Here is a 12,731-nt window from a genome sequence, read left to right as displayed (position 1 = left end):
TATGATCTGTTTAGACAGACTATTTTATGTTGTAGGCCATGAATACATTATATGTGCCCTCATTTCAAAAATGAGACAACTAAACATATATGGACATTATGAACATCAGCCCTCAGTGGCATGCTGAAGAAAGAGCTAACTGGGTTTGAATGAGTGCTACGACGCAGTCTGGGCTCTGAAAAGTAGAGTACTAAAGATATCTCGAAGGAACTGAAATCCTGCTGGGAAATAATAATTAACAAAATGTAATTGTCCTTGGTCCCAAGTAGGAATAGTGAAATTAATTCAAATTATAGAGAAAAACGGGCTCTATGCCACTGTGCTACCAAAGTTCCTTCACCATGAGTTATCTTAAGTTATCTGAGTCCATAGATCCTCATGGTATGGAATGGTATGTTTTGATCAATAATGCAAGTTAGAAAATTACACATATGCATTTTACAGAGTGACACATTTGGGAGTGGGGATAGGTATATATCAAAACCTGCAGTTTCTAAAAGAAATAAAAGCACATTTATGTAAAGAGCCATCTAGTGGAAATTTCTTTAACAGTTTTATCAGTTACTTTACTGGATATGCTCACTATAAGCAATTCAAATATAAAATCATATCTAACAATTAATTTTGTTTCTTCGGATTTTAAAAACGTATACTTGAAGTTTTAGGCTACAAGTATCTATCTGTATTCACTGCTACATGATATATGCTACAAAAGTCTAAGAGATGTTGTAAACATTGACCATTATATAAATGGCACCTTCGGAGTGTCACAGGCATATCTACATGATACGTGTACTTGTTGATCCTACTGAGTAAACTTAAAAAGGAAATAATTATAAATATAATTTATTTGCAGCTGTGAATAAAGGGAAAACATTTATTAATGGTTCATAGTAATTCCAAGATATGGGCAAAATGCTTCAACTTACAGCTGATAATGTTCATATTTCCTTCGTAGCGCTTGATGTACACTAAGTCGATAAAGTCTCGAGGGGAAATGGAGCCCATGGCAAAACTTTGTGTAATGGTATGACATATGAATGTGTCCTGCAACAAATCAAACCATAAAGAAAACACCCATTATTTAATATCTATTCTTTGTATTGTTTCCCTCCCAAATTTTATTGCATATGATTGGCCTCCATTTGGAAAAAGCAGGGCTTTGAAATTTTAAGACCTCATCACCAAATCAGCTTGGATTTTGAGTGTTAAAGGAGCATTAAATCTATGAGTGTAGAAAATTCAAGAAGCAATCTTGAGATCATCTACTCTTTCCATTTTTAGATGGAGAAATTGAAGCCTAACAGATTAAATCACATTCACAACTAGAGATAAGTAAAGAAATAGAACCCAGGTTTCCTGATTCCCCATATAGCACTATTTCTACTACTCCACATAGGTTAAGTAATATATTCTGAAAAATACATTGATTTAGCACCCTGTAGTGTAAGGTCTAAAATTAAAGACCAATGTTGGTCTTGAATGGCCTAACTACACATTCCTTTCCCTCTTCATTCCTGCAGATAAGATCCCCTAGCCAAACAATCCTCCTTCTTAACAGGACCAGCACGGTTACTATTTATCCCTGTTTAGTGGTCTCAGTTCCCTGCTGGCCCATGGAATCATTCAAACAAGACAATCACATTCTTCTGCAGGAACCGGGGCTCACTCTACCCTGTTGACACAAAGGCTGCCTCCCACAGCCCCTAGGTGTTCACTCTGTTCCTATGTTGCCCTGTGTTGCATAGTTTGTTCTCCCTTCTTGGTCTGTGATCAATGATTAATAAACTTCAATCTACCTCACTTGTCCATTGGGGGGTATTATGTGTTTGACCATCCCCATAACCCTAGAGTGGGACTCTCTCCCTCACCAATAGGTTGAAGAGGAGGCAGTTAAGACACATCCTTGAACAGGCATGGTGGCACATGCCTGTAATTCCAGCTACTTGGGAGCCTTAGGTAGGACGATCGCTTGAGCCCAGGAGTTTGAGGCTAGAGTGAGCTTTGATCACAACACTGCACACTAGCCTGGGCAACAGAGTGAGACCCTATCTCTAAAAAGAATAATAATTATAAAAATAAATAAGTAAATAAAACATACTCCTGGAGATGAATACTATAAATCTTTACAGAAAGGGAAAATAATTCTAATTTAGAATTAGGAGACCAGGTACAAGTCCTCGTTCTACCACATATTGGCTGCATTATCCTTGAGTAAGTCACAAAATCTCTCTGAATTTGTTTTCAGGTTTTTGGATGTCACGTCTAGTAGTCTTTCTATTATACCGTATGGCTTGAAACAACAATAGAAATACCTGAAGTGCTAATCGAACTGTATGATTATAAAACGATGAATGAAATAGTTAAATTTTTGGATTTTCATTTGTGATGCCCAGTGGTTCTCAAACTGAATGTTCAAATCCCAAGAAGATCATGGACATGTGTTTTTTGTGGATAGGCACTTCCTCTCTACAAAATAAAACTGATTTACAAGATGAAGATCAAGGACTTTCTACAAGATGAAACAGATTTACCTTCAAGGGCTTTTCTACAACTCTTCTCTCCTAGATTTTAAGATGAGTTTAATAAAAGTAGGTAAAATTATGAAGTTCTAAATAAATGATAATTTGATGGCAGATATGTGGGACATTTATTTACTTATTTTTGTTTGACAAATGAAATACAGGTTGGAGACTTAAAGAACTAAAGGCCTAGTGATCTGAAATTTTACAAATGCAATCATTTGTGAAAATCATAAAAGTTAGTTTTATTCCATCATTCACGTTTCTCTTTTAAATAAAGCTACTATTAGCCAAAAATCTAGGACTCATTTTTAAAAACAGCTTATTGAGTATAATATACATACCATGAATTCACCTATTTTAAGTATATAGTTCAATTAATTTCCCAAAGGAAATTTATTTGTGTAATTTCACTACAGTCCAGTTTTAGAAGACTTATCTGATTCCTCTCTGCCTGCATCAGTAAGCCCTATTGACTCTATCTCTGTATCTTTGGGTTTCCTGACTTACCTCCCTCTCCATGTCTACAACCCTAGCACAAGCCACCATGATGTCTCATTTAGATTACTCTCATAGCCTCATAACTGTTTGTGCTGATTTCATTCTTACCCCCTTATAATCCATGCTTCTTTCAGCAGCTGTCTCTTAAAAGTGTAAATCAAATCAGTCACTTCCCTGCTTAAAACACACCAATGGCTTCCCACTGAATGTATAGCAAAACTTCTCCCCCTGACCTTTGATACTTTTGCAGAATCTGATCCCAGCCTAACCTCTCACCTCTTAACCACTTTTCTCCTTGCTTTTTATGGTCAAACCCCACAGATCTTGTTTATCTTCTGATTAAACACTGCCAAACTCTTTCCACCTCAAGACCTCTGTATTTGCTTTCCCCTGTGTCTGCTATTCTCTCCCAGATCTTTCCATGTCTATCTCCCCAACCTCCATTTTGTTACCCAAGTTTCTAATGTCTCTCACTCAGACTGGCCTTTCCCAATTCTCTAGCTATAAATTAACTTCTCCTGGTTATTGCCTATACTATTATCATTCATAACACTTATTCTTACCAATCCTAGCCTTCATTATCTGATAAGTTTTAACAAATTGTTTATTTGTTTATTATGTGTCTTCTGGTGAGAATATAAGTTTTGTGAAAGCAGGGACAATTTCTGTCTTCTTCTCTTATGTGTCCCTAGTGAACTGAAACAGTATGGAGTTCACAGTAGCTGCTCAAAAAGTATTTGTGAAGTGTGAAGTATTTGTGAAGTATTTGTGAAGTGAATTAATTAGTCAAAAGAACATAAACATCAGTCTGGGAGAGTTTGGAACAAAGTCAGGATTCCCCCAGAAACAGGTTTCCTAAGACGGAGAAAACACAAACAACTGGAATGGACATATTACTGGAAGAGAGGAGAATCATCCCTCCATCCCTCCAGGTGGTTATTTATTTATTTGTTTGTTTTTGAGACGGGGTTTCACTCTTGTTGCCCAAGTTGGAGTGTGATGGTATGATCTTGGCTCACTGCAATCTCCGCCTCCTGGGTTCAAGCGATTCTCCTGCCTCAGCCTCCCAAATAGCTGGGGTCACAGGCACATGTCACCACGCCTGGCTAATTTTTTGTATTTTTAGTAGAATCAGGGTCACCATGTTAGCTAGGCTGGTCTCGAACTCCTGACCTCAGGTGATCCATCCGCCTCTGCCTCCCAAAGTTCTGGGATTACAGGTGTTAGCCACTGCGCTCAGTCCCAGGTGGTTATTTTTACAATGGCCTTAATAAATAAATGAGATATCTATAGTGTGCTGGACCAAAGTTTGGAATCACTTATCCCACTTCTTCATCCTTGTTTCTACTTGTGATGTGGTTTGAATTTGTGTCCCTGCCCAAATATCATGTTGAATTAGAGGATCAGCCTGGTGGGAGGTAATTGGATCAGGGGGCAGACTTCCCAATTGCTGTTCTCATGAGTGAGTGAGTTCTCATGAGATCTGATGGTTTAAAAGTGTGTGGTACCTCCCCCTTAGTTCCCTCTCTCTCCTATTCTGCCATGGTAACAGAAGAGTTACCTGTTACCTCATGCCAAGGTGTTCCCCTTCACCTTCTGCCATGATTGTAAATTTCCTGAGACCTCCCAGTCATGCATGTTTCCTGTGAAGCCTATAGAACTGCGGGTCAGCCGGGCGCGGTGGCTCATGCCTGTAATCCCAGCACTTTGGGAGGCCAAGGCGGGTGGATCACGAGGTCAGGAGATCAAGACCATCCTGGCTAGCATGATTAAACTCCGTCTCTACTAAAAATACAAAAAAAAAAAAAAAAATTAGCCAGGTGTGGTGGCAGGCGCCTGTAGTCCCAGCTACTCGGGTGGCTGAGGCAGGAGAATGGCGTGAACCTGGGAGACGGAGCTTGCAGTGCGACAAGACCCCCCTACTACACTCCAGCCTGGGCAACTGAGCAAGACTCCATCTCAGGAAAAAAAAAAAAGAACTGAATCAAGTAAACCTTTTCTCTTCATAAATTACCCAGTCTCAGGTAGTTATTTATAGCAGTGTGAAAACAGACTAATGCAACCTCTTTTTGCCATGTATCATTATTCCTGTCATTTCATTCATTTTTTCTACTCCTGAGCTTTCATTCTGCCCTTACCTCATACTGATCCTTTCTTCTGTCTCTCTCTAAACCATACTTTCCTCTCACATTCTCTCTTCTCTCGACTTTCTACTCCAGTTACCTTTATTTTCTCTTTGTTTTTATTCTCTTTGTATCTATTTAACTGAGATAATATATTTGAAAGTGTTCCTAAACTTCAACCTTCTATATAGTTATTTCCTTACTTTATCTTTACTGATGTGGTTTGGTTCTGTGTCCCCAACCAAATCCCACCTTGAATTGTAAACCCCACATGTCAAGGGCGGGACCAGGTGGAGATAATTGGATCATAGGGGTGGTTTCCCTCCTGCTGCTTGGTGAAGAAGGTGCCTGCTTCTCCTTTGCCTTCTGTCATGATTGTAAGTTTCCTGAGGCCTCCCCAGCAATGTGGAACTGTGTGTCAATTAAACATATTTCCTTTATAAATTACCCGGTCTTGGGTATTTCTTCATAGCAGTATGAGAACGGACTCATACACCTACTCTTAAACATTATATGCTGTTTGTTCTTTAAGTCCTTATGGTATGTGTCTGCATTGTTCCTGTTCTCATGATAGTGAGTGAGTTCTCATGAAGTCTGATGGTTTAAAAATGTGTGGCATCTCCCCCTTTGCTCCCTCCCTCTCCTGCTCTGTCATGGTAAAATGTGCTTACTTTCCCTTCACCTTCTGCTATGATTGTAAGTATCCTAATATCTAATGTAATATGACTAAAATAAATCTACAGACTTCCCATCAATAAGACATACTTAACTTTTGTTTTCCATGTAATGGAGGTGAATCCCTGAGTTCTGTTCCCTTATAACAAATGGCACACATTGCAAGAGAGGTTACCAGATTCAAAATGTAATAATGCATTTGCAAGCAGAATAAAGCTAATTGGAATTAAACTCTTGGAAAGTAGGGAAGTTTTAAAGCTTTTCTAAAGACTTCAAGTCAATTTGAAACTATAAAATACTGTGTCTACATAACATAGTTTTAATAAACTCAACTCACTAAGGTATAAGCTAAAAATATATTAATGTTCTAAAAGTCCAGTATTAACAAATTACCGAATCAATCCTGTGTACCATATCGTACACTTGCAATGATTTATCCCATGTAACTCTCTCTCCAGTTTGGTAGAGGAAATCAGATAGTTTAGCTGCTGATTCTGGAATTATCCCTTCAACACGATATCTACAGTTAACAAAATCAAGAAAATCCAAAGCTTACAAAGTTTAGTCTAAGCTGAAAATATAATACTTTCAAAGCATAAAGGTAGGCTAATTTAGCAAACAGCAATGAAGAAAACTTGAAGGTACTATCAGCAATTCAATACATTAATATTCAATTGGAAGTAGCAAGGTTTATTTAAATATGCATTGCAATAAATACCTTATTTTAAAATTCATCTTTCTATAAGTAGGCTATTAGTTATTAAGTTTTTGGGGAGTCAAAAGTTACAATGGGATTTTTGCACAGTGGGTTGGCACCCCTAACTCCCACATTGTTCAAGGGTCAACTATAATGCTTTATTGAAACACAGCCACACTCATTCATTTATATGTTAACTCTGGGTGCTCTTGTGCTATAATGGCAGAGATGAGTAGTTGCAAGAGACCATTATGAGTTGCAAAGCCTAAAGTATTTACTCTCTGTCCCTCTACTGAAAAACTTTGCCAACCCCTGATTTAGGGTGTCCACTCAGTGGCTAATCTTTCATTTTCCAGTCACTTTGTAAAGGTAAGAAAAGTACAAATTACAGTTATATTATATGGCTGTAAGGCAGAAATTATTTTTTTGTTCATGAACAATTAGAAGGTTAATAGCTGCATAAAACTAATAGCAACAAAGAAACAAAGAGGACCAGCCAGAAGTTTAACAGAGAGAAGCAGAGAACATACAGCTAAAGTGACCCACTAAGAGCACACTCATCCCTGGGGTCTGGATGGCTGTGTTATGCACAGGCTCTCCTACTCAGTACCAATCAGGGCAAGATGTAATGCAGACTTGTAAGTATTCCCCAAGCCACATTCAGATTGATTAGCAAAGAGCTGATGCCTTACTGACTCAGGCACATAGGTATAGTACAACCTTTGATGCATCACTGACGGGAAAATAATCTATTCTATCCACTGTAAAATAAAATATACTCATAGCTGGGTCTAGAAGACTGTGTATGCTGAAGGCTGCACCGTCTGAGGAGAGACTGCTGACAAAACTTCCAAGCTACCAGTCTCTGGCTAAATCCAGAGCAAAACCACAAAACTCCCTGAATTACAAAAGCAGTCTTCAATCCACATACATATTTGACAGTAGAAGGTAAAAATTACCACAAAATGGCTTATGTTGACCAAGGAGTGATCCATGGGAAGCCAGGCTAAAAGATAACTGCAAGTAAAAAGTCAGAGCAGAGATATCAGAGGCTACAGGCTGTGGGGGAAACAGACTTCACAGAATTAGTCCAGTTAAATCACCAAACAGATAAACAAATGATCAAACTCATAACCACAAACCCAGGATGGGTGGATGGAGTCAGTATCCAGAGTTGCTACAATATTTTACCTAAAACGTTGTTTTCAACAAAAAACTGTGAGTCATGCAAAAAAACATGAAAAGTGTGACCTATACTTAGGAAAAACAGCAAGCAGGAGAAACTACATTTTAGGGGACCTTATCACATAAAGATGTTGGAATTATCATGTAAAAAATTTGGATGGGTGCGGTGGCTCACTCCTGTAATTCCAGCACTTTGGGAGGTAGAGGCAGGTGGATCATGAGGTCAAGAGATCGAGAGCATCCTGGCCAATATGGTGAAACCCTGTCTCTACTAAAAATACAAAAATTAGCTGGGTGTTCTGTCATGTTCCTGTAGTCTCAGCTACTTGAGAGGCTGAGGCAGAAGAATCGCTTGAACCCGGGAAGCAGAGGTTGCAGTGAGCTGAGATCACGCCACTGCACTCCAGCCTGGCGACAGAGTGAGACTCCATCTAAAAAAAAAAACAAAAAACTAAAAGCAATGGTTGTAAATATGTTCAAAGAACTAAGGAAAGCAGGCAAAAAAAAAAAAAAAAGAAAAGAAAAATAAACAGTGCCTCAGAGAAATGTGATATGCCATTAAACACATCAACATACACATTTTGAGAGTACCAGAAGGAAAGAACAGACACTGCACTCCAGCCTGGATAAGAGAGTGAGACCCGTCTCTAAAAACAAGAGAGGATAGAGAAAAAGAAAAATATGCACAAAAAATATAGAAATAAAATAATAACTAAAATTTCTACAAATTTGTAGGAAAACACTACATTCAAGAAGTTCATTGAATTCTAAGTAGTACAGGTGGAAAAACATCCACCTCCAGATATATCATAGTCAAAAACCTGAACATGAAAATAAAAATAAAGTCTTGAAAGCAGTTAAAAAAAAAGGCATTACATAGAAGGGAACCATAATAAGACTGACAGCTGGCATGTCATTAGAAACAATGGAGGCCAGAAGGAAGTAAATGACATTTAAAGAGTTGAAGAAAAAAAGCTACCAAAAAAGAATTATATATCCAGCCAAGTTATCTTTCAAAAATAAAGGTTAAACAAAGACATTCTGAGATAAAGAAAAACTGAGAGAATTTATTGGTAGTAGTCCTGCCTTACAAAAAATACTAAAGGGAAGTTTTTCAGGCGAAAGGAAGAGACACAAAATAGTAATTCAAATCCTTACAAATAAAGAGTTACAGTAACAATAGTGTGTAGCTAATGTTACAAGACAGTATAATTAAATATTTCTTCCCCTTTCTTCTATTAACTGATTAAAGACAATTTCATAAAACAATATCGATAACATTTTATTGGGCTTATAACATATAGATATAATTAACAATAAACACAACAGAGGGGGATGGAAATAAAGCTATATTTGAATAAAAAAATAACAGCAGATAGTAAGTCAAATCCACAGAAACAAATGAAGAGAACCAGAAACGGTAAATAAGAAAGAACGTATTTCTACAGCTATATTCCTATATAGATGTATTCTTACAGATATATATGTGTATTTAGAAGGGTAAGATAGAAATATCTTTAAGGATGTTTGTATTCTCCTATTAACTTCTTTAAAATATAATATATAAAGCAATAATTATAACAATATGGTATTTGTAACATATGTAGACATAATATGTACAACAAAAAACAGTACAAACTGTTGGGGAAGGGGCTGGAACTATATAGAAGTAAAGCTTTTATATCTTAGTAGAATTAAGTTTGTATACATCTGCAGTAGATTCTGATGAGTTAAAATATATATTGTAGCTCCTAGAGTTATTACTGAGAAAATAACCAAAAAATGTAGTTCAAAAAATTATTAAAGGAATTAAAGATGTTACACTTGACAAAGCCTACTTAATACAAAAGAAGATAGTAAAAGAGCAGAGGAAAAAAATAGTCATGAGACATACAGAAAACAAAATAAATGTTTGAAATACAGGAAAAATGACAGACATAAATACAACCATACAACAATAACATTAGGTATGACTGGATATGACACACATAAATACAACCACATAACAATAACATTAGGTGTGACTGGATTAAACAAGCCAATCAGAAGGTAGAGATTGTCGACAGTATTTCTTTTAACCACAAACAAGTTCCAACTATATGCTTGCTGTCTACAAAAGATACTCTTTAAATTCAAAGATACATATAGGTGAATGTAAAAGGTTTTAAAAAGATACACCACGCAAATAGAACCATAGTGAGCTGAGGTGACTCTACTGGTATCAGATGAAGTAGACTTTAAGATAAAAACTATTAGCAGAGATAAAGAGAGATATATTATTATGATAAAAGGGTTAACCGGTTCGGAAGATGTAATAATTATAAACATATATTCATCTAATGATAGAGCCTAAATACATAAAGGGAAAACGGACATATCTCAAGGGAGAAATAGATAATTTCACAATAATAATTAGAGACCTCAATAGGTCATTTTCTTTTTTCTTTTTTGAGATGGAGTCTCCCTCTGTCGCCCAGGCTGGAATGCAGGGGCGCAATATCGGCTCACTGCAAGCTCCCCCTCCCAGGTTCAAGCCATTCTCCTGCCTCAGCCTCCCAAGTAGCTGGGACTACAGGCGCCCACCACCACGCCCGGCTAATTTTTTGTGTTTTTAGTAGAGACGAATTTCACCGTGTTAGCCCGGATGGTCTCGATCTGCGGACCTCACGATCTGCCCACCTCGGCCTCCCAAAGTGCTGGGTTTACAGACGTGAGCCACCGCGCCAGGCCCAGGTCATGTTCAATAGTGAACGAAACAATCAGAAGAAAATCAGCAAGAATATCGAAGACTTGAACAACACTAGATCTAAGAGACACCTATGGAATACTCCTAAAAATAGCGGAATACATATTCTTCTCAAGTGCATCTGGTACATTCTCCAAGAGAGACCATCATTCAGGCAATGAAACAAGTCTCAAATTCAAGGATTGACATTTTACACAGTATTTTTTTCCATCACAGTGGAATTAAATTTTAACAACAGAAATTTGGGAAATTCACAAATATGTAGAAATTAAACAAAACATTCTTAAATAACCAATAAGTCAAAGAAGAAAAATTAAGTCAAAGAAAAATTAGAGAATAATTTGAGATAAATAAAAATGAAAACCCAGCATGCCAAAACTTACAGGATGCTGCAAAAGCAGTACTTACAGGAAAATTTATAGTTGTAAATGTCTATTTTTTTTTTTTAAAGAAGTTCTGAAATCAATAACCTAGCCTTTAATTTTAGGAAACTAGAAAAAGAAGAGCAACCTAAACCCAAAGCTAGCAGAAGGCAGGAAATAATAAGGATTACAGTAGAAAGTACTGAAATTGAGAACAGAAAAATAAGAAAATCAACAAAAACACAAGTTGTATCTCTGAAAAAGATAAACAGAATTGATAAATGTTTAGCTAGATGGACTAAGCAAAAAAAGAGAACAGACTCAACTAAAATCAAGACTGAAAGTGAGGACTACTGACCCTATACAAATAAAAAGGGTTGTAAGAGAATAATGATGTGTCAACAAATTAGATAGCTTAGATGAAAGGGACAACATCCTAGAAAAGCACAAATTACTGAAACTACTTTAAGAAGCAATAGAACATCTTAATTATCTATAACAAGACAGAGATTGAATTAGTAATCCAAATAATCCTCATAAAAAGAGCCCATGCTCAGATGGCTTCACCGATGAATCTGATCAAACATTTAAAGAAAAATTTTTACGTAAATTCTTCACAAACTATTCCAGAAAATAAAAGAGGAGGAAACATTTCCCAAGCAAATTTTAGCTTGATATCAAAACCAGATAAAGACATCATAAAAAAAAACTATACCCCAGTATCTCTTATGAATATATATGCAAAAACCTTCAACAAAGTACTAGCCTACCAAATCTAGCAATGTATAAAAAGGATTATAAACCATGACTAAACGGGATTTATCCTAGAATGCAAGGTTGGTTTACCCTATGAATTATCAATTATTATAATACACAATTTTAACAGGCTAAATAACAAACCCACATCATTTCAATCGATATCCAACACCCATTCAGGATAAAGCATTCATAAAATGAGGGGTATAGGGAAATGTCCTCAACTTGATAAAGGGCATCTATGAAAAATCCACTGCTGCCGGGCACGGTGGCTCAAGCCTGTAATCCCAGCATTTTGGGAGGCCGAGATGGGCGGATCACGAGGTCAGGAGATGAGACCATCCTGCCTAACATGGTGAAACCCCGTCTCTACTAAAAATACAAAAAATTAGCCAGGTGCAGTGGCCGGTGCCTGTAGTCCCAGCTACACTGGAGGCTGAGGCAGGAGAACAGCGTGAACCCGGGAGGCGGAGCTTGCAGTGAGCCAAGATTGCGCCACTGCACTCCAGCCTGGGCAACAGAGCGAGACTCCGTCTCAAAAAAAAAGAAAAAGAAAAAAGAAAAATCCACTACTACTAACATCATACTTAATGGTGAAAAACTAAATACTTTTCTATTAAGATCAGGAATAAGACAAGGATGTCCACTCTTGTCACTGCTATTAAACATTGTCCTGGAGGTACTAACCCAGGCAGTTAGGTTAGGAAAAGAAATAAAAGTTATCCAGATTGGAAAGGAAGAAGTCAAACTCTTCATGACATGATTTTTATATACAGAAAAAACAACAGAATTCACTAAAATAATACAACTAATAAGTCCAGTAATGCTTCAGGATACAAGATCAATATACAAAAATCAATTTTATTTCTATATACTAGGATTAAAAATTTTTTAAAAATAATTCAGAAAACAATTCCATTTACAATAACATCGAAAAGATTAAAGCCTTGAAATAAATTTAACAAAAGTCATTGAATGGTGTTAGAGTAAAAAAAAAAAAAAAAAAAAAAAAAAAAAAAAAAAAAAAAAAAGATATATACTGAAACTTATAAAACATTTTGAAAGAAGTTAGAGAAGCTCAAAATAAACAGAGACATCCTATGTTCAGGTATTGGAAGACTCAATATTTTTAAAATGGCAATAACTCTCCAAATTGAACTACAG

General features: G+C 36.7%; 1 protein-coding gene across 1 annotated transcript in view; it reads right to left on the bottom strand.

The window, feature by feature from the left end:
* The window catches only part of STARD6 (StAR-related lipid transfer (START) domain containing 6), a 34,319-nt gene that overhangs the window by 6,142 nt on the left and 15,446 nt on the right, over positions 1-12,731 (bottom strand). Inside the window, exons 3-4 of the mRNA XM_011978027.1 lie at positions 6,215-6,341; positions 930-1,047 (exon numbers count right to left, since the gene is read on the bottom strand). Of these exons, the coding sequence (XP_011833417.1) occupies positions 930-1,047; positions 6,215-6,341 (245 nt within the window). The remainder of the gene's footprint in view (positions 1-929; positions 1,048-6,214; positions 6,342-12,731) is intronic.

This window comes from Mandrillus leucophaeus, unplaced genomic scaffold (assembly GCF_000951045.1).
Source record: "Mandrillus leucophaeus isolate KB7577 unplaced genomic scaffold, Mleu.le_1.0 Scaffold1030, whole genome shotgun sequence".
Lineage (NCBI taxonomy): Eukaryota > Metazoa > Chordata > Mammalia > Primates > Cercopithecidae > Mandrillus > Mandrillus leucophaeus.
Note: the sequence above shows the minus strand (reverse complement) of the source record. Positions and strands in the feature narration are given on the sequence as shown.